The sequence below is a fragment of the Macaca fascicularis genome, chromosome 6 (genome assembly GCF_037993035.2).
Source record: "Macaca fascicularis isolate 582-1 chromosome 6, T2T-MFA8v1.1".
NCBI lineage: Eukaryota > Metazoa > Chordata > Mammalia > Primates > Cercopithecidae > Macaca > Macaca fascicularis.
Window position 1 is genome coordinate 14568438 of NC_088380.1, and position 23462 is coordinate 14591899.

The 23462-nt window shown below is 39.0% G+C and overlaps 1 protein-coding gene across 1 annotated transcript in view; it reads right to left on the reverse strand.

Annotated features, from left to right (window-relative positions):
• DNAH5 (dynein axonemal heavy chain 5) overlaps positions 1-23462 on the reverse strand; it is a 321438-nt gene that overhangs the window by 217256 nt on the left and 80720 nt on the right. Inside the window, exons 3-12 of the mRNA XM_045393550.3 lie at positions 21008-21092; positions 15907-16067; positions 14736-14957; positions 13264-13401; positions 11962-12138; positions 9902-10015; positions 9104-9211; positions 7292-7414; positions 6513-6728; positions 4224-4331 (exon numbers count right to left, since the gene is read on the reverse strand). Coding sequence (XP_045249485.2) covers positions 4224-4331; positions 6513-6728; positions 7292-7414; positions 9104-9211; positions 9902-10015; positions 11962-12138; positions 13264-13401; positions 14736-14957; positions 15907-16067; positions 21008-21092 — 1452 coding nt within the window. The remainder of the gene's footprint in view (positions 1-4223; positions 4332-6512; positions 6729-7291; positions 7415-9103; positions 9212-9901; positions 10016-11961; positions 12139-13263; positions 13402-14735; positions 14958-15906; positions 16068-21007; positions 21093-23462) is intronic.

A 23462-nucleotide genomic window follows, 5' to 3' on the forward strand; every position in this document is an offset into this window, starting at 1 on the left:
AGGCAGGTGGATCACTTGAGGTCAGGAGTTTGAGACCTGTCTGGCCAACATGGTGAAACCCCATCTCTACTAAAAATACAAAAAATTAGCCGGGTGTGGTGGAGCATGCCTGTATGGGTGGTCATTAGGGATTCTTCTGAGAACATCACACAGCTTACACTATCATGTAACTGTGACCCTCCCCCGCAAAAAAATTGCACCAAAAAACTAAGCACAATTTATTCTTTGTGTATCCTAAGCTTTAGTGCAGAGCTATAATTAAAACCTAAATTTAGTTAAATAAAACATAGAAAAATTATTTCCTTATTTTATATTTCATGCTTCAAGACAAAGTGAACAACTTTTTTTCAACTTACCAGTCAGAAGTTTTAATTAAGTCCTTGCAAACTTGAAGAGACATTAATTGATGTAGTATTAAAATGAGGAGACTAGTTTGATATGCAATAAGAATTAGTACCTAAAGGGGTTTGATTTCAGTAATGTTAGGTCAGAAGTAATACAGTAAGACAACCAGTTGGCAATATCCAGACTACCGCAGGAGACACTACCTGTGGAGGAGACGGAGCTATTGGCGGGGTGGGGAATGGCTAAGCTGCAAATCTCCTGCCTGATACAGCAAAGCTCCAAAACGGAAAGATCTGGAAGCCTATTACAATACTTCCTTGCCCTCAATAGTTTCAGCTACTTCTACTGGAAGTATATGTATTTTTTAAGTGACATTATTTCTTCTGCTAAGTCCACATCCTAGGATGAAAAATGTTCTTGCATTAAAAAACAGCACAGTTAGCCTACCTAAATAAACATCTACATTTTTTCACTACATAAAAAAAAATCTCTATTTATAAATTATGAAAACTAGAGCATTTATAACCCTTCCACTGCCTCCCTCTCCTTCAGAAAACAGCAAATCTCTATTGAGCCCTAACAATTTTTCCTGGCTTTTCCTTGCCTTTCTACCCTATGGCTTCGCAAAGGCCTGGGCTGAACTCTTTGTCAACATGTAAGACCTAGACTTAATTTTCTTGTTCTGAGCCTTGGTCCATCCTTACAGTTTGTGGGATCTGGGTTGTGGAATCTTCATATTCGTCTTCCCATTAGTAGGGGTCTCAGCTCCCACTAAGTTTTCTTTTAACTCAGTTTGCCACCTCAACACCCATCCTTTACTAAGTAGTGCCTTCTCCATCTGCTGGGATCAGCATGCTTCTAGACTCCCAACAGCCCACTTGGTTCCAACACGCTGCCCTCTTTGACCTGTTAGTACCAGCATGAACCCTAAATCTGGAGAGGATTCCAGGCTGTGATCCCTTTGACAGGGGAGCCCTGGACACCACCCTGATGCAAATCACTCAAGAAGTCTTACACTCGAGATGCCACTGTTGCTGAGTCTCTCCAAGACCCCAGGATGCATCACCGCCTTTACTCCATCCAGAGTCATGGGAAGGTATTTTTGCCCCAGTTTTATAAAGGTGAGGGCTGAATTCATGAATGGGTGAGTATTTAAAGAGACATTGCAGAACAATTAGTTAAGAGAAAGAGAACGGACAAAGGAATAAAGAAGTATAAGTCAAAGAAAAACTCATTGGCAAACCAAAGACAGAAGTGAACAATTTCTGAGGTGGAAGACAAGACGGATAATAGTGTTGAATTTCTTTTAAGAAGGCTGAGTAGAATGGGGACTAATACAGTAGTCCCCTCTTATCTTCAGGAATATGTTCCAAAACCCCCAGTGGGTGACTGAAACCAAACCCTATATATACTATGTTTTTGCCTGTACATACATACAAACATAATGATGTTTAATTTACAAAATAGGCAGAGTAAGAGATGAGCAACAATACTAATAATAAAATAGCACAATTTTTAACAATATACTGTAATAAAAGTTATGTGAATGTGGCCTCTCTCTCAAAATATCTTATTGTGCTATACTCACCTATTTTCAGACCACAGTTGACCCTGGGTAGTTGAAACCATGGAAAATATAACCACAAAAACATCTTTCTAGCATCAACCACAGCCTCCTCCTCTCTGAAGGCTTTCCTAACCCCAGCCAAGCAGAAGTATCAGATTATCTTTTCCTAGTTTCACATTATCAAATCCTATGTAATGTTTCGCAGGCCTGATCTCCCAATACATTTTTGTAGGCCTTGAGCTATGTCTCTTTATTTTTGAATCCTCACTTTTTCATACAGTATCAGAGTAGCATTCTTTCATAACTAGCCACTTTAGCCCCATTTGCCCTTTTTTAAATGCTAAATTCATTACTCTGTTCTTATGTATGTGCTTATATTTTAATCATTTCACCATCTGCCTCCTTTCTGACTATGAGCTGTGAAGGCATATCTACTTGATTTATTTCTATATTCATAACCTACAGCATAGAAGTATAATACATAATTGCTGTATAGCAAATGCTTGTTTCATTGCAATAAATCTACATCTTCTTATTTACATATGGGAATAAAACATGATCCCTGCATTTGAGGTGCTTACCATCTATGTTCCACATATAAGCTACAGAAGTACCACGTGGTCAGACACTGCTGGGGAAACACAGGTGAATATCAGAATCTGCCATTATTCATCAATTTCCATCAAAAAGAGACCAAGATCCACTATCCTTATGTCTGAATCTGCCCCCAAAAGAATTCATTGCATGGCCGGGCGCGGTGGCTCAAGCCTGTAATCCCAGCACTTTGGGAGGCCGAGGGGGGCGGATTACGAGGTCAGGAGATCGAGACCATCCTGGCTAACACGGTGAAACCCCGTCTCTACTAAAAATACAAAAAACTAGCCGGGCGAGGTGGTGGGCGCCTGTAGTCCCAGCTACTCGGGAGGCTGAGGCAGGAGAATAGCGCGAACCCGGGAGGCGGAGCTTGCAGTGAGCCGAGATCTCGCCACTGCACTCCAGCCTGGGCGACACAGAGAGACTCCGTCTCAAAAAAAAAAAAAAAAAAAAAAAAAATTCATTGCTTAAATTATTATAGGCACTCTTCCCTCCCATCACATGAAGACTGCTGCATGCCACAATGGTTAAAAAAGTTGAATTCTAAAGCCGATTGCCTGGGTTTCACCCCAACTCCACCCCTTGTTATGCCTGTGTTGGGCAAACCACTTCACCTCACAGGGAAGTTTCTCAGTTTCCCCCTCTGCAAAATGAGGGTAACAAGAGGATCCACTTGACACATTGTTATGATTATTAAATGAATTAGCACATACAAAGTGCTTAGAACAGTACCTGGCACATAGAATTAGCTAGCTTTGTTACGACTCATACTAACACGGAACTCACTCCTCCTAAGGTGTCTCCTTTTACTCTGAAGTGCACACATTTAATGCAAATCAGAAACCCTGGGAAAGAAGAAATAGAGTGGCTATTTTCCTCTTATAGTCAGAAAGATAGACATTTGCACCTCACCGGGATGAGAAAATGTCCGCATATTCATCATGGTAGATACCTGTTGTGTGTCTTCCCATCTTACCCTCCCTGACTCCCCTTTCCTGATAATAAATACATTCCCAATGACCCAGGGGATCCCATCCTGCCTGTGTCCACCACAGGATCTCACAATTGAGAGGCCCAGTACTAGGCACCTCACCAGAACTGGCCAGCCCAACCCCTTCCTCGGGAATCTGGAGCTGGCCTGGTCCTGTGAAACAGCCTCAGAAGCTGCTGATGCCATAAACTGCTCATGTGAGCTGCAAGGCAAGACGGCTGGTCTGCAGTGAGCAGTGAAAGAAGGAAGAGAGAAAGGGGTTGCAAGACCAAGCAGGGTCCAGATGCTGAGCTGGTCCTGGCGCCACCGTTACTAAGGCCAGTGGCAACCAGGCCTTGGAATCTGCCAGACATTGCTGACCATTTGCCTGAGCTACCTCTGGTCATAATCATTGCTACACAGTGACAAATGGAAATAAGCATCTATATTCTAATCATGCCGCAGTGTTCAACAGAAGATGAAAGTTAACTTTCTAAGAACTTCAATGGAAGACATGGAGAAGTCTCATACACATCATTAGCCAAAGCTATATTTATGACCCTTTAATCCATGAAAAACAGCCTTCAATTATTAATCTGAAATCATGAAACACAGGCTGAGGTTGCTCTCGGTCACCTCCATGATGAAGACACTTCTGCCTTCTGAATGGGTAATGATTAACAGCATTATACAGAAAGGAAAAAATAAACACACGACTGTCAACAGGAATTGTATTATACAACCTACATGAAGGTCATTAGTCTGCTTGCAAAACTCTTCATAATCTTGGTCAAAATCCATTTTCCGCTGGTCTAAGAAATTGTATTCCTTTTTCTTTATGGTTGCCACAATGCCCTGAAATATTATGAGATAAATTAGATAGTATTTCAATATTCTTAAATTACCTAACTAAATATGACCCTTAAATGTAGAGCCTATACAATAATTGCCAAAAAAAATAAGTTTAAAGGAAGCTTCATTTTTTTACTCACATTGTTTCATGCTTATTATTTTATAGGCAGTATAAGGTTGCCATACTGCATTCAAAGAAATCACTTGGACAGCATTTTCATGAAGTTTTATGTATTTTTGAAAATATAAAATAAAATAAAAGTCACATCTGAAAATTGGGAAAGGTTTTTTTTTCACTAAAATTTTATTGTTAATCATATCTGAAATAAATTTTTAAAGCCCAGAGTAGAATTTACCAAAATATTTTGTGTTGAATAGTTTAAATCTTCTCAGAAAATAAATAAGGCTTTCACAGAACACAAACAACATAGGAAGAAAATAAATTATGTTATATCTACAGATGAGTTACTATCTTCCAAGCCGCAAACGTCTTAAAAATGTCAAACCGGAATCCACCACTTAAAACCTCTCTAAAATTAATTGCTGCCTACTGCCCTGCAAAGCTGCAGCCTATGACTAGGAAAGTACAAACTAGGAAGTTCATCTCCTTGAAAATACTATTATCAGAAGTTTTGTTTGCTTTGAATAATGAGCTATAATGCTCTGTGATTCTTCTTAACCAGGTACTAAGCCATTCTCAAACTCAGGTGCCCACATTGTTGACAGAAGCATATAATTTTTATGAAGAATATTGGGCCTCCTTCTTCTACAATCTCCTCTTCAAAGTCACTTCCATTTAAACATCAAATCTCTCAATAGACAAAAGTGTATAAACAGCATAACTTCTTGAATCAAGTTTACTAGGTAAAACAACCTACTCTTTCATGTTGCATAACTACAAAATTAGTTCTATTTAGAAATTGTGTGTGTGTATATATACATATACTTTTTTATATAACATGCATATGCATGGAATGTTATATAAAATATACATACACACACAATATATACATGCATGGAATGACACAATGTCTAGGATTTACAGTGCTAATGTTCCTTAATATCAAATGAATCAAAAGTATGTGTGTGTGTATGCATATATATATATATATATATACACACACATACACATGTAGCTTTCTAAAAGAAGTATAGAAAAGCTACTACATTTTGATGTAGTAATTTTAAAGATTTGGGGACTTGAGAAAATCCCGCTCTATGATGGGATTTAATGGTCACTTAAGATTAAGTTAAATAAAGGAAATGATTAATCGTGACCTTTACAGCAATTATTCAAACTCGATCTACTTAATTATTGTCTTGACAGATATTTATTGCACATCTACTATCTGTCAGTAAACTTAAAATGTTTCCTGCTATATAAAAATCTTTTCTTTTTCTCTCCCAAAACTTGGTATACTCGAAATAAAAAAGATTCCTTATATTGGTCTAAACTGTTAGAGTACAAAAATTAGTGTATACTGGTTAATTATATGATCCTTTTCAAATTCAAGTACCAAAAAACTTTAAGATTTAGTGTCAGCATCCCCAAAAAAAGAAAAAAATTGACTATGTCCATATTAAGAATTTAAAGCAAATTGTTTGTAAATTGCTTTTCTAACATCTTCAAAATGTTATTAGGTCACTATGCCCACTTTCAAAACTAAAATTAGTCACACAGATACCATGACAAGATAAAGCAGTTAAAAATCAAAATAATTAGGGAAGTCAGATCTAGAATAAAATCATGTCCTTTATATTTTTTAATATGGGTCAAAATAAAATGCTTAAATGCAGAGATAACTGAGTGCCACACAGTACCTGGTGTCGACTAATGCCTGACACAGTATAGTCTTCATTAAATATTTCTTGGATGAATAAATAAAATAATAAGTTACATTTAAACATTTTTCTTGTGCTACTAATGAAAATGCTTTTTTAATGGTGATTAATTTTAGACTATTGGAAAGTCATTCTTATAACCACACACCTGAAAAGAACATATTAGCACCATTACACAATTCTCAAATAAATCTAATTTCTTTATGGTTAAAAGGCCATGAGATTATTTATATTTTACATTACAGATGGATGATTTGAATCATTCTAAACACTGTTATTTGCATAAAATATTGAAGTTTAGTTGTGGATTATGGTAGAAAATATAGCTTGAAAGTACAATACCTGGTATTTAGTGACCATGTCTTCCAGCCCTTCGATTGTGGAATCTTGCAGGACTGAATACGTCTTGAGGGTTGTAAAGATGTCTATTATCTTGCCAAGGCGTCGGTGAAAAGTTTCAAATTTTCCAAAAATATACATCTCGCTAAAATCAAATTGTTTTGCATTTGGATTTTGTTTAAGCTTTTGTTTTGTCTTGTGAAAGCAGTGCTGGTATTCCTTAAAATCAAAAGAAAAATATACAAAAATATACAACAAAGGGAACAAGAAATTTTATTTTTTTAAGTGAAGGCAACAGAAAAATTAGGATGGAATTATAAGCCTTTTCATAGTTTCATGCCTTTGCATGTACTCACTCATCAGCCTGGAAATCATCTTTTCACCTCCTCTAATCTAGCAATTCCAGATTCTAATTGGGTTACTCATGATGCAACTCAAAGGTGTGGCCTTCCCATCTTGGTCCCACGGTTTTGGTAATAGCGTCCTTCTGTGACTCTCTCTCCATTCATCTTTAAGACGCTTAAGGAAAACTACCTCATATTAGTTGTCTTTGTATCTCTAGTACTTACTGTGGTATCAGGACATAGTAGGCTCCCAAGAAGGGTAAAAAAAAAGTGAATAAATTTCCTGGGAAGGTATATTAACATTCCATTTTCTTAATAGTTAAGAATCACTGTTCTTTTTAGCAACCAAAGATGTAATAATTACAAAATGATTTAAGATGGTCTCAGCAAAAATAAGACAAAAATAATAGAACCTCTAAATACTAAACTAACCATTACCTGTTTCAGTTTAATCGCAGATAGTATTTTTTCTACAACAACATCCTGTGGCTGGGTCCAGATGGAAGCGGTTCCATTATTGGTAATATAGGCTTTACATGCAGATATAATCTGATTTGTCACCTGGGATTTTCCAATAAAATGATGTTAAGCACATAAAACAGCCAGGGATTGTAAACTGAACTAGAAGGTCCTTAACTCTTCCACTTCTCAGAGTTCACCATCTTCTAACTTGAGCTTGGGTTTATTTCTTTTTCATCACAGATCACAACCAATAACCCTTTGATATTGTCAAAATCATTTGTGAAATCGCAGAGTTGGAAGCACCATGGAAAATCAACAATTTGGGCCACCTTGTTTATGTAGGATGAATGTCTTAACCAACCATGGAATGATTCATTTCCTTCCCTAAAAACTGATAAGTTTCCACAAATCTCCTTAGGTAACCTGCTCTAAATATCTAACTCACAGTTTACTAGCACCATGTAAAATACTGCCAATCCTGATCTTTTCATGTGACCAAGATCAGCAATGGAAATGTCAAAAGGAGAAGGCCACAGAGAGAAGGAAACTAATGTACAAAACCACTAACATTTTATTCATCCCTCCAAACTTTACAAAAATCCTCAGAAATATATTAATTTTTTGCATAAAGCACAAGAAAATTAAAATGACTATGCTGTATCCATGGAATGATATGATGCCCAGGATTTACAGTGCAAGGGGTGGGGGTATAGGTGAAACAAGATCAGCCATGCGTGGATATCTGCTGAATCTAGGTGATATGTACATGGCATTATAGTATACAATTCTCTCTCCTTTTGTACCTAATTCAACATTTCCATAATGAAAGGTTTTCCATAATTAAATGGTGGTTTCATTATTTTATGCTAAATCATGTTTTGCAAATAATATGCATAAAATCTACATTAATAACACAAATTTACTTTTGGGTGTCATTTACTCAGGGAATACTCTCGCAACCCTAACATATAATTTTAAAGTATAAGGAAGTTGGGAGGGAATTTTGCAGTCATTCCTCCTGTCTACCTGAACTATCTATATGAGGGAAGGAAGAAGTTTCCCATTGAGCTCTTAAGGCTGGATGTCTTTATTCCCAGGAAGAACTGTGCTTCCTACTGCGTTAGTATTCAGAACACAAATCTTCATGAGTCAAAAACTCTTCTATTTTAATACAACATTTAAGATTTTTGCTTTGATAATGAAAAAGTCATTTACTTCTTAGAGACTATTCAGAATGAGAATAGCAACAGTGCTTACCATAAACACTTACGAGTTAGGACATAAGGTTTAAGCATCGTTATGTTTTTTGGCAGAATCATTATAATTGCTTTATAGATTCCTAGAACATTGCAAGTGGCTTTTATTACCATGATTACTGTTCTAATAACACCAAGTAAACAACTGTGGCATCAAATAAATTTGGAACAGTGGCATATGAAATATGAAACAAGAGATAGTCAGTTAAATATAGCTTTCCTTAATTAAAATTTACCCGGTAGGAATACATGATGTGCTAAACCACATAGGGAAAGAAATCTTTTTTCATTTGTATTATATAAATAATAAAATATTTATCATAATAATTACTTTGGGAAATAATGCTTTATGATTTGCTAGAATCAACCTCTGACATAAATTTAATTCTATCTCTATTGATAGCCTAAGCCTTTTTAAAATTTTAAGATACATACATATTGAACTGAGCCAAGATGGTAATTTTTAATTATCAAAAAATTGATCATTGGCAAAGAAATATAAATGAACATGAACTCTACATCATGCACTTACCTTTACAAACAGAGATGTGATCTTCTCAGAAGTGTTATAGTAATGAGAGATATTATAGATCATTTTAATTGCATTTATAAGTGTAGGAATAGCATCCATCATGGATAGCTGAAAAATACCATCAAAGTTTTCAGAAAAAAATCATCAAATTCAGCAAAATTCTAATAGACTAACCATTCCATCTGCATTAAAATAAAGTTTAAGAGATTTCTATTAAAGATTTTAAAATACTATCTAATGCTTTACATGAAAATAATATATTTAATATGAATTTTATTATATTAGTCATATATGGTTAATCAAATTTTATTTCAATGGAAGAAACATTGACCTGCTGTTAATGACAAGCAACAGCGAGTTACCTGTTAACTATTATTAAGGATGAACTGTTAATAACAGTTAATGTTGTAATAAGTAAAAGCAGGCACTTCCCAAAGCTAAAAGATTAAAAGCAAAATCACCAGCTAATGATTTTTCCTACAGTTCTTTGAGATATATAGTTCAGAATGCCCTTTGCAATATTTAATGGAAAATGTAACATGCAATAAATGTTTTAAAATATAACATCTCATATACATCTTCAACAGATAGGAGATAGACTGTTTAGAGAAATAGATATAGAAATATAGGTATCTGTGTGTATGTATATACATATACATATATATTTTTTTCTTGAAAATAAAGTTTCTAAGACCTTTCCAATGAACTGTAATATCGATGAACCAAAATTCAATATTCAGTTCAGCTAGTGCAAAAAGAGTTATCTATAGACTGAAAGAGTAGAAATCCTTAACTCACTGGATCACTGCTGTACAAAGGGTCACAACATTTTTCAAGTGTATACAAGTATTTCACATTGTCCTTCGCTTCATTAGTTGCATCAGTGATTTGAATATCCATCTCCCGCCAAGTCTAAGCACAATACGGAAAACCAATTTTAATGTAATTATTCATAGAGGAACTTCCAACATAACCGCTGCTAACAGTCACCACAAGTCTGTTAGGCCAGACTTTCTGTGCATCTCACATAAAACTGAATCCAGAGAGGCAAGAGATATTGCTATGCTGGAAAGCAATTTAAAACTTTTGACTAAACTTTTTAAAGCATATCTTCGAGGGCTTCTCATATAAAATCTGTGCCATGACTATCCTAGAGCACCAAGAGGACAGCACCTCCCTTTAAACTCACACCTTTTCCCCTGCACCAGACCCATTTGATACCTCACTACCATATTTTCTATCTTTCCTCTATTCTAACCTGAACTCCCTTCCTATATCCCTATACATTTATCCATTAATGTAGTAATTGTTTATTATCTGCCAACCATATGCCAGTACTGTGCTATGAGCTAGGAACTTAGAAATGGAAAAATAATCTAAAAGTGAGAGAAGTAAAAGGAAATTATTTAGCATGTCAATACATTCCATTGACTTCATGGAAGTCCGACTGATAGTATTTCTGAACTGTATTGCAAGGCCGATCTCTGCTTTTCATTGAGGAATAAAATAAAGTAAATCTATAGCATGTTTATTGTAACAAATTATTATTGATTATTTAGATTATTTGCATGTATCAAAACATGCAAATAGCTAATAAGACCCATGCAAATAGTTAACAAATAGTCTTTCTAGCACCAATGCCAGGTGAGTTAGGCAGCCTCTATGATGGTCCCCAATGACCACAAACTCCCTGTATTCAAGCTCTTGTATTTGTCCCTTCTCCTTGATCATGGACTGAATCTAGTGACTTGCTTCTAATAAGGAGAATATGGCTAAAGTGATAGGATGTCACTTCCAGAATTAATTCACATAAAGATCGTGGCTTCTAGGTTGGGTGCTCTCTTGCCCTCCCTCACTTGCTCCCTTTAAGGGAAGCCAGCTGCTATGTTCTAAGCTGTTCTACAGAGAGGCCCATGTGGGAAAGAACTGAAGGAAGCCTCTAGCCAACAGCCAGCAAGGCGCTGAAGGCAGCAACAACCAGATGAGTGAACCCGGAAGCAGATCTTCCACGAGTTGAGCCCTAAGATGAACCCACATCACAGCTGCAGCCCCATGAGATACCCAGAGTCAGAGGCACCCAGCTAAGCTGCACCCAGATTCCTGGCCCATAGACTCCGAGATTAGAATATTGGCTGGTTTTTTTGTTGTTGTTGTTTGTTTTTTTGAGACAGAGTCTCACTCTGTCACCCAGGCTGGAGTGCAGTGGCACGACCTCGGCTCACTGCAAACTTCCACCTCCCGGATTCAAGCGATTCTTCTGCCTCAGCCTCCCAAGTAGCTGGGACTACAGGCACGCGCCACCATGCCCAGCTAATTTTTGTACTTTTAGTAGAGATGGGGTTTCACCATATTGGCCAGGCTGGTCTCGAACTCCTGACCTTGTGAACTGCCTGCCTCAGCCTCCCAAAGTGCTGGGATTACAGGTGTGAGGCACCGCGCCTGGACTATTGGTTGTTTTAAGCTGCTAAGTTTGGGGGTTGTTTTGCAATATAAAACTAATATACAAGGACTAAAAAATAAATATGGATTGGGTGAGTTTTCATTATTTTTATTTCTAGCTTGTCTGAAATCATAATATATAGATATATGTATATAAACATGCTATCATGTTCTGTCTTAATTACATGCAATGCCCTCTAATAACATATATACATACATGTATACCAGCTAACAAATGTCTTTAATTCAAAGACTATTGCCACAGCCTCCAAAGTTATATGAGGGAAATATTATGTAATTGTAAATGTTTTTCCTCAAGGTATAATAACATTCTTTGCTCCTAATCACTCTATAACTTGAAAATATGCATAGAGAACTCTTATTCCTACTTCACGAGGCAAAATGAAATGGCTGACGACCTTCAGCAGTTTTGACTTGGCCGCCGCAAGCACCGCCAGCACAGCCTTCACATCTGGGCTTTTCAGTTGTTCCAAAAGGTAGTTAAACTTGGAGAGTCTTTTTTTCCAGTGCTCCAGCTCCGCTCGTGGCCCAACGTCATCCGCTTCCTTCCGCAGCTGATTGTTTTCAGCAAGAACCTGCAAATGTGCGGGGAAAACATGAGCCATTGCATGGGGCTGGAGATACTAAAGTTATACGCGAGCAAAAAAAAATAAGGAAATCAATTATCCTATCTGGATCATGATGTATGAGTATTCCATGCTTCCAATAACAATCTTTTACTAACTTAGCATGTATCCATTTTTAAAACTTCAGTGAAAATTTCTTTGACCTGTTTTAACTGAAAACCACTTATGCTTTCCTCATATGAAAATAGCTTATATTTTGGGGGGTTTTTTAAGATTTTTGATTCATACTTTTTTCTTTTATTAATGCTTATTTTACATATTTATGGGGTACATGTGAGCATTTGTTATATGTGTAGAATGTGTCATGGTCAGGTCAGAGTATTTGGGGTATCATCACCTTGCGTACTTAACATTTCTATGTGTGGGTAACATTTCAAGTCCTCTATTCCAGGTATTAGATTGGTGCAAAAGTAATTAGCCATCGAAAGTAATGGCAAAAACCACAATTACTTTTGCACCAACCTAACACTTTGAAATATACAGTATACTGTTGCTAACTACGGTCACCCAATCTGCAATGGAAAACTACCTATTTAATGAGCTGTAATGAGCTTCTGAAGGCCTTGACTTCAGGAATTTTTCTTGGCTATTCATTTACTCTATAACCTTGGAGGAACATGGCCTTGTTAAACTGCATGGTTCAGGCTAGTGGATTTTAATTGTGCTTACTTTTTAATGTAATGTCCACCTTCATTCCTTCATTGAGAACTTTTCTGAATTTTTTTTTATCATTAAGTCTCAAGCTCCCTTTTGGAGGACATACTAAATGAGAAAACTCCTCATGCTTCTACAGGGGTTCTCTCCAAAGTAAACTAGACCTTGAGAAAAGAAAGAGGCAAAGTGCAGCCTTCGAGTGGTGTAAGTACATACAGCCATTTTCTTTCATTTCTTAGAATTCTTACTACCTCTTCTTAATTCATGACAGTAAATGAAAACCACATTGGACCTCTCACCTCCTCACGGATTTACAGTAAAACTCTTAACAAATGGAATGTCGTATGTGAATACACCTTCTTCCACTGTCTAGTGAAGTAACGTGGCACCTGAAATGGATGTTTGGTTTCTCAAAATTACCTGTTCTGTCTGTTTGATCCATACTTTCATACAATCCTCTATTTTTGCCAAGGTCTCAGGGTTATTTGCTAGAGTCAAGTAGTCCGTAGGTTCCTTTAGGTTTTTCAGGTCAAGTATGTCACACTTTTGAAGATTCACCTAATTAGAATGAAAATTAAATAATAAGATGATGCTTTTGTAAAACACACAGACCACGGGCCCTGTGTTTTCCACTTTGCTGCACTCTGACAGCGCTCTGGAAAGCCCGTCGGGTAGCACATACCTCCCCTCCACTCCCACGTGCCTTTGTCCACGCTGCCGCGAGACTGACGGAACCTTTCAACACTTCCCTGTGATCCTACACACCCTCACAATTCAACCCAAAGCCCGCTGCCCTCTCCCACTCAGAAAGAATGCCTCCTCCCACCTGGGGACCCATCCTATTTTGTTAATACTTTTATTGCAGTATGAAGTGGACCCATATGAGAAAAAACACTGCTTTTTTCCACAGAATGTCAACAATTTTATTTGGTCCAACCTGCATTTTGGTCTGCCCTCCATCACAGTTAATCACAAATATAATTCGGGTGTTAGCTGGAGTCATCCCTGTCTGTCTGGATAAAATTTGCTTAACTCCCCCATTCCACATCCTTTGGAAAGCATAATGCCCCTTCTCCAATCCCAGCAGGATCAGCATTCCCGGGAAAGGAGGGCAGAGTGTCACACTGTCATCATGACCATAGGATCCATTTCCCTTCCTGCCCCTACATGCCTGATCTGGGCTCTGTCGTCTCTGTTATTCCCTTATCTTCTCTCTCTCTCTCTCTTTCTCTCTCTCTCTCAATGTCTTGCGCTCTCACTCTATCTTTATCTCTCTCTCTCTCTCACACACACACACACACACACACACACGCATGCATGCATCCATCAACCTCTGCCCCAAGTAATCACAAACACAGACTTATTATAAACAGCACAAATCATACAGAAGCTAAATCTCACATTTGCCAAAATTATTCTTAAAGGCCCTTTTGATCATTGACTGAACCACAGGATCCAACTTGCTCTCTCCAAACATATCAGTTCCTCTTTCCTTCTTCTGCTTCTTCAGGATCTCTTCCCACCTCCATCTGCTGCCCACCACACACACACAGACACTTCGGTTCCAAATTCCTTTCATTCTAGGATGCACAGCAGTGCCATAAGCATTTCTGACTCTTGCCTTTGGAGTCACTCATCTGACTGACAGGGTAAAGCCCTACATCACTGCCAACGTTTTTATGGAACCCCTGAATGTGTTGATCATTACAAACTGTAGAAATTGAAATCTAATCACCACCACGTCTTGAAGGAGCAATAAAATTGCCTACCAAAATTTTTGAAGAACTGCAACATAGAGGAATTAAGACCATCCAAGAGAAGCATTACACACTTAGGTACTGTGCTTGTTGACCACCTGATCATTTTTAAAGGAACAGCTTATTCGTCCTCACCTTCTCCTTCAAACTCTCCTGTGCACCCGACAGGACGTTCACAAAGCCTTCCAGGGAGCTCAAGAACTCCTGCCGAATGTTAGCTGCGTCCTGAAGGCCCTCAAGCTCGCCCCAGCCATGGCTCGTGGCTCTGAGAGCAGGAATGAAGATGTCGGACAGCAAACGTCTCACGCTGTTGAGCAGGCCTCCATCTGCCACATCTAACATGTTAAAACTCACCTCCTGGAAAACAAGCAGGAGATCTTCTATTGTAAAAACGATCCTCAAATGCAACACAGCTACTAAGTCATTTCTTAAATGTTGTCACTTTACCAAATACCCAGTAAATTATTAGTTTGTGACGGGTGTGGTGGCTCACACCTGTAATCTCAGCACTTTAGGAGGTTGAGGCGGGGGGATCACTTGAGGTCAGGCATTCAAGACCAGCCTGGGCAACATGGTGAAACTCCATCTCTATTAAAAATACAAAAATTAGGCAGCCTTGGTGGCGTGCACCTGTAATCCCAGCTACTCAGGAGGCTGAGGCAGGAAGCCTCGCTTGAACCCAGGAGGCGGAGGCTGCAGTGAGCCAAGATGGTGCCACTGCACTCCAACCCAGGTGACAGAGCAAGACCCTGTCTCAGAGAAAAAAAAAAAAATTAGTTTGACAACCTTGTTAAGAAATAAGCTTTACACTATTCTAAATTGTAATCATCAAAATAAAAGCATGAAATAAATAGAATACCAGATGTTTATCAGTTTATTTGCTCCAAGAAGATAGTATACCCATCAGAGGGAAGGGGAAAACTTGTACAGATGCACTTCATTTTGCACAAAAAAAATAAAGTTATATATCCACTTTCAGAAATCTTAACTTAAATGTATAAAATTTGCCATTAAGTAAATTATGCATGGGGAATTCTTTAGAAAAAGAAAGCCCTCACTGTTATACACACACTCAGAAGGTTATATCAACTTGTGTTAATAAATTGAATATTAAGTCCTCTTACTCAAAAGATTTAAAGGGAATGTCCTCTTAATTTCTTGCTTTAAAATTTTAAAAAATACTTCTCTGAAAGTAGTTTTAGATACTGTAGTGAATATACTATGATTCTCTCCACCGGATGAATATTTGTGTGCAAGTTGTGTGTTTTTTGGTAATTCAGAGTAAACAATGGCTCTTGCCCCTTACCCGGTGGATGTTGTCAGGGGTGATGGCTTTGGAAGGGTCAGTCCTGATGAAGAACACACATACCCCAGTAAAAGCCACATCTTTTCCCTCGGTCACGAACACCTTAGGTTTTTTAATCTTTCCAGAAACAAGATTTACCCCTCCTAGAGAGCCAAGTTGTCCTACAAAAGCAAAATAATTTTAGTTTCACAAATGCTTTTCACAGTCCATGTGGTTGCCTTTGGAATGAACTTTCTCGTTAAAATATTGCCACTGTTGACTTGTCCATGTGCCTTAGGTGGGTCCACCTCTTGAACAATCTCTAGCATGAGCCCTACAGGGATCTAAAAAAGTCTGTTTGATTCCAGATCACAGGTTCACTTCACAATTGTTGTTTGGGGGCATTGAAAAGAGGGAAGGAGGACAAAGTATCTACTGGTATGTACTGTGTTCCAGACCCTCTGCTAGGTACCCTGTGTACATTATTAAAACTCACAACCCAGCTGGGTGCAGTGGCTCACACCTATAATCCCAGCACTTTGGGAGGCCGGGGCAGGTGGATCGCTTGAGGTCAGGAGTTCAAGACCAGCCTGTCCAATGTGATGAAACCCTGTCTCTACTAAAAATACAAAAATTAGCTGGGTGTGGTCATTGGCACCAGTAATCCCAGCTTCTTGGGAGGCTGAGGCAGGAGAATCACTTGAACCCAGGAGGCGGAGGTTGCAGTGGGCAGAGATCACGCCACTGCACTTCAGCCTGGGCAACAGAGTGAAACTCAGTCTCAAAAACAAAAACAAAAACAGCCCTGAGGGAGCTGTGACATGTTCCAAGTCAAACAGCCAATAGTTGGCAGAGCCAAGGTCAAAAACCTGCTCTGACTACAAAACTCGGGACCCCACTTCCCCATGCTGTCCCTACTCTGTCATAGTCAGCATACTAGGTTATCTTTCAAATACTGCTGGAGTCAGGGTCTTGTAGAGGTAGGATTAACAGCGTGGGCTCTAGAGTCAGACTCTCAGAACTTCAATCTCAGGCTGCGCTCCCAGCTGTGTGACCTTGGCAAGTTACTTTATCTTTCTGTGCCTCCGTTTTCTCATCTTCTTATCTTAAAAATGAGAACAATATGGCCAGGCGCAGTGGCTCATGCTTGTAATCCCAGCACTTTGGGAGGCCGAGGTGGGCGAATCACCTAAGGTCGGGAGTTCGAGACCAGCCTGATCAACATAGAGAAACCCCATGTCTACTAAAAATACAAAATTAGCCAGTGTGGTGGTGCATGCCTGTAATCGCAGCTACTCAGGAGACTGAGGCAGAAGAATCACTTGAACCCGGGAGCTGGAGGTTATGGTGAGCCAAGATCATGCCATTGTACTCCAGCCTGAGCAACAAGAGTGAAACTCCATCTCAAAAAAAAAAAAAAAAAAAGAATGATACTAGAACTTCTAGAACTTAGCATTTGAAATTGTTGTGAAAATCAACACACTGTATAAAGCCCTTAGAAAAGCATATAAGAATATTAGCCTCTGTAAGCCTTATTATTATTAGTATTTGAACAGTCATCTTTGATTATCCAAGCATGTGGCTCATTGAGTAGATAATTTCAGTACATAGAATATACTCTGAGCTATTCCTTTATGTTCTAACCTGTCTAAAAAGTGTTTAGATCTCCAAATGGACTGGTAGCTCAATCAGGATCACTGGGGTGGGAGGATGGTGCTAATGGTGGACTTTGGGATGGGGAGTGGACCAGAAGTTGAATCCTAAAATCCTGGGATTGGAACCTCTTGGAGTAACCCTCCCTCAAGGATCATCCTCCCATGGTGCTAGGCTAGAGACATGGGCTTGGACAGTGAGCCCTCATTAAAGGTAACTAGTAGATCAATCTCCCCCTCATTCAAAATTGAATCCCACTCCTGGCTAATACCACCTGGGTCTCATGAGTAATAAGATGTTAGGCAACAAGTTTCAACCAAGGCACCAAGGCATGATAGACATCAGAAAACAGAGTTTCAAAGGAAAAAGAAAATTCTGCAGAAATTTCAAAGTGGTTGTCCTAGAACTGATTAGACATCTTCTTCCTGGCCCCCATCAGAATGCAAAAGGGTCAAGAGTGTGTAGACTAAGGAAGGATTTTGTGAGGACAGTTATGCTAAGTATTAGTCCGTTTTCATGCTGCTGATGGAGACATACCTGAGATCGGACAATTTACAAAAGAAAGAGGTTTAATTGGACTTACAGTTCCACATGGCTGGGGAAGCCTCACAATCATAATGGAAGGCAAGGAGGAGCAAGTCACGTCTTACATGAATGGCAGCAGGCAAAGAGAGGATAAGACCCAAGCGAAATGTGTTTCCCCTTATCAAACTATCACATCTCGTGAGACATATTCACTATCACCAGAACAGCACAGGAAAGACCTGCCCCCATAATTCAATCACCTCCCACAAGGTTCCTACCATGACACGTGGGAATTGTGGGAGTTACAATTCAAAATGAGATTTGGGTGGGGACACGAAGCCAAACCATATCATGCTATGCAAAGGGTGAGGTTATAAAGTGTTCCTACTTTTACCTCAGGTCAAGAATGAGATTGCAACTGTCCCAGCTTGCCCAGGACAGGGGGGTTTCCTGGGATGCAGGACTTTCAGTGTTACAATCAGCAGTCAGTCACTCCAGTCAAGAAACAAGGTGTTCAACCCAACCACCTAAAGAGCTTGATTTATGTCTCCTGGAGTTTAGGAACAAAATGACTGTGATATGACACCTGACCAAGAAATCTAAGCACAGTGCTCAATAAGGCATATAGAGAGAAACTGGACTGTACTGGGAGCTAACAGCACGAACATGGAGGGCAGGGACCTAGGAACCCAGGTGGGGGCACTGCTGAAAAGATCCAGACTGAAGCCACCTTAAATCCTACTCAAAAGGAGCACCTGAGGGAGGATGGGACAGAGTGAGCGAGACTTACACTACCAAATTTCAGAGGCTATCATCATCAGGACAGCCTGTCACCTCAGGAGAACCCACCACTGTGCCCACAAGAGCAAGGTAAGAGTGCAAGATCAGCAGCTCTTGACAGTGCCAGTCCAGTAAAAACTTTCCTGACCCCCTTCCCTCTTACCTCTGCCCTGCCTCTGGCCTCACACAGTCAGGCCCTTTAGTTAAGCTGATGTGGACAAGGGGTGGAAGATGAAGGTATGGAGAAGAGCACATGGTCCTCCCTCTTCTCCTACTGAGAACTTCAACCTTCAGAGAAATGGGGGACTCAAGGGTGAGGAGGGAAGAATATTTCACTTTCCATCAACTGGACAGTTTTTCTTTTTGAGTTGACATTGTGTTTGTAATTTGAAATGACTATAGACATTTTTGTAATCTAAGAATGTCCAGGAAAGTCATGAGATTGCCTGCATTCTAATCCAAGTTCAGAAGAAGAACTATCACCAGTGAGAAGATTTAAAGGTTAAACTTGCTTTTATGTTTACATCCTATGAACACTTCTTGGTCCAAGCAAAATTTACACAGAAGGTCAGTTTCATCCAGTGCTCCGTTCATGGATAAACTTGATCTTTCATTTGAGCTTATGTTTTGCAATCTGGTGTAGAAACCAAAACTTCTATCTCTTGATTTTTCACTCAAAATGTAATAAGTTTTCTAAGCTTTCTAAAATATCAAACTGACAGCTTTGAGAAAATGCCAGTTCGAATTTGCATGCATAATTTCCTCAGTTTTTAAACAAAGAAGTATAGTCTTACTATATGCCAAGAACAATAACTATTTTCCCTTTTATCAAATGGGTCATAAAAAGTATGTATATAATAGTTTAATATATCAAATAATACATTTAATCAGATATTGACTTATGTTTCTAGGTAGGCGTTTAAAATTACATTAATCCACTTAAAAATAGACTAGACTATGCCAGTTGAATCCATAGAAAGATTTGCAAATCTGGGCCAGGCACGGTGGCTTGCACCTATGATCCCAGCACTTTAGGAGGCTGAGGAGGGCAGATCACGAGGTCAAGAGATTGAGACCATCCTAGCCAACATGCTGAAACCCCATCTCTACTAAAAATACAAAAATTAGGCGGGCGTGGTGGCGCACACCTGTAGTCCCAGCTGCAGGCTGGGACTGTACTTTGGGAGGCTGAGGCAGGAGAACTGCTTGAACCCCGGGAGGTGGAGGTTGCAGGGAGCCAAGATCACACCACTGCACTCCAGCCTGGTGACAGAGTGAGACTCTGTCTCAAAACAAGCAAACAACAAAATAACAACAACAAAGAAAAAAAGATTTGCAAATTTTTCATAAATGAGAACAATGAAAACTGTCATCCAATATTACTTATTTAAAGCAGTCATTAGAAAATAAACAAAATGTGATATCTAACTAAAAAGGGGTGTTACACATACTGGCAACAATTCCTATGCTAAAAAGAAACAATGCCTATAATCACAGCACTTTGGGAGGCCAAGGCAGGTGGATCACGAGGTCAGGAGATCGAGACCATCCTGGCTAACACGGTGAAACTCCATCTCTACTAAAAAATACAAAAAAAATACAAAACATCCCGAGTAGCCTGTAGTCCCAGCTACTTGGGAGGCTGAGGTAGGAGAATGGGGTGAACCTGATAGGTGGAATTTTTAGTGAGCCGAGATCACACCACTGCACTCCAGCCTAGGCAACAGATCGAGACTCCGTCTCAAAAAAAAAAAAAAAAAAAAAAAAGAATGCCTATATACCTGCAAAACAGGTGCTCATTATAATTTCCAGACCATAAAACACAGAATGAACTAGAATATAAGAAAAGGAAGTCAAACGTAATCTACTTTATTATCTTTATTGCAAGTACAGCCTGAGAAGGAAAACAAAACATCTCCAATAAAGTTAGAACAACCAGGCTAAATACCAACTGTAATCTGTCTCCATCCTTGAGGTGAAACAGAACTTTTTCCACAGGGCCACACCCAACACACTAATGGTTTCCCACATGGACCCACACACACACCTCCCTCACGCCTGCAAGGTGAAACAGGTCCATTCTCACAGTGGCTTTCTTCTTCAAGCTACTCTCAGATAAATCTAATGACACATTTCTGGGTCATGTCACATCAAATTCAGATACCTGTTTCTGCTTCCTCCACATCTTGATAATAAAACATGAGGTGTCGGAGACCTCCAACAGCAAAAAGTTGATCAATTCTTTCAATCTGGGAAAAAGAAAAAGGCAAGATAATGACTTTCAATCCAAATTAGAAACTGCACTTAAATCAGAATTAATAATATAAAAAAGGAAAATGTACTGTTATCTTTCATATTCAAACAGGACAGCATCTAATGTATCCTATAAAAAAGGAAGCATTTATGTTAAAAGAATAAATGTCTCACCATAGTAAAGACTCTGTTCAAAAAAGTAATTTCATGAATCTTAGAACTATTTGCTACTTATGCACATTTGAAAAGCATTGTCCACCCATATTTGCAAATTTCCTAAAGTGTTGAGCTGTGGAAGGGAGGTTTAAATAGAGAAGAGTGCTTCAGTCCACTGCAGATAAGCAAAAACAAATCTTTCAAAACTTAGTCTAACACCCTAGAGATAATGAATATTAAATTGCAATAATCACCAAAACTGCCATGAGAATGTATCTGACTATGAACACACCTTCCAGTAGCAACCTGGCACTAAACTGGGACTAACAGTCCCATCCCTGAGGCTCACTTAAGTCTACAAGCCTAACAAAGGGTCTGCTACCAATAGAAACACTTCTTTTAAATAGTCAGTGGCACAGTTTGGAACTCATATGAAAATAAAAAGATAAAATCTACACACCCATTAGGCATTAGGATGGTTACCACCAAAAAACAGAAAATAGCAAGTGCTGGTGAGGACATGGAGAAACTGGAACGCTTGAGCACTATTGGTAGGAATGTAAATCGTGCAGCCATTGTAGAAAACAGTATGAAGGCGCCTTAGAAAAACTAAAAATAGAATTGCCACACGGTCCAGGAACTCCACTTCTGGGTATATATCCCAAAGAATTGAAAGCGAGGTCTCAAAGAGATATTTGTATACCCATGTTCATAGTAGCATTATTCACAATACCTTCCACAAAAGGTGAAAGTGACAGATAAAGGGATAAACAAAATATGGTATAAATATACAAGGGAATATAATCCAGCCTTAACAAGGAGAGAAATCCTGGAACACATTACAACGTGGACGAACCTTGCAAATCTTATGCTAAGTGAAATAAGATAATCACAAAAAGACCAATACTGCATGCCTCCACTTGCATGAGGTATCTATGGAATAGTCCAATTCCTAGAGACAAAAAGTAGAATGAGGGGATTGCCAGGGGCTGGAGAGAAGGAGGAATGTGGAGTGGTAGTTTAATGGGTACAGAGTTTGTTTTTGTGATAAAAGGCATTCTGAAGATCTGTTGCACAGTAATGTGAATGTACTTAACACTAATGAACTGTACACTTAAAATGGATAATATGGTGAATTTTGTTATGTGTATTTACTACGTCTTAAAATAATGTTTTTAAAGGATAAAATCCAGCCTGAACAATCAAGTGTGAAAAATAAGTCCCCTTCAATTTCCACCATGATTGAAGATGCCACAGGGAAGAGGAGGAAGGACTCTCCAAGATTCAATTCCAAGCCAAGAATGTGGTGAAGGGCATGCTTCCATCACAGCCAGTATTGAAGCTCCTATCCCTCTCGTCTGTGCTTGACAGCCTGAGCCACATGCTTTCTTTAAACCTCCAGGTTCTGAGATTCCTGGGTTGTGAGCTTAACATAGCAGTTTATCCTGGGATCCCTACAGAGCTGAACTTTTGCTTGCTTCTTCCCCTTGCATATTCCCAAATCCAGATGTCTAAATTGGGAAGCAGGGTGGAGTTAAGCATTTCACCTCTGGAACAATCTCCCCAAGTAGCCCTCTCTGCTTTTATGCCTCCATATTCTGGGAATAATATTATCTACCTTCTGGTATTATGAAGATGGAAATGAAGTCATAGATGAAAGGGATTGAGAACAGGGACCGACACATGGTAAACATTCAATAAGTGTCAGCTATGAGGAGAAAGAGGAGAAGCACATTTCCTCAGCTCCTGCTTGATCCATACTGTAGCTTACCCATTTTCGTGTTATCCATTCTTAATTGTTCCCCAACTCCTACTAACCCCACCAGAGCAGCCCAGCAAGAAGGAATGAAGCCAGTGGTGTGCCACAGATGGCTCGTACTGGCCCAGGATATCCAATGGATCAGAACTCTTTCCACCTCAGCATTTCGTAACATGATGATAGTAGTTTGGAACCAGCCATTGTGGGAGTATTTACACCACAGAAATTAGCAGATGCTCAAACCAGTACCTCCCTGCCTTCTTCCTCCATCCTTGCCCAAAGTTAGTTGTTAACATTGACAAGCCTACCACTGAAAAGAATTCCCAACAGTGTGGCACCCTGTCAACAAAAAGGGCTTGCCTTATTTCTTTTTTTTTTCCTAATGTCTAATTAGTTTCTTCAAAAAAATCTTCAGGAATCATCATACGGCTGCTTATATGCTTTTTTCACT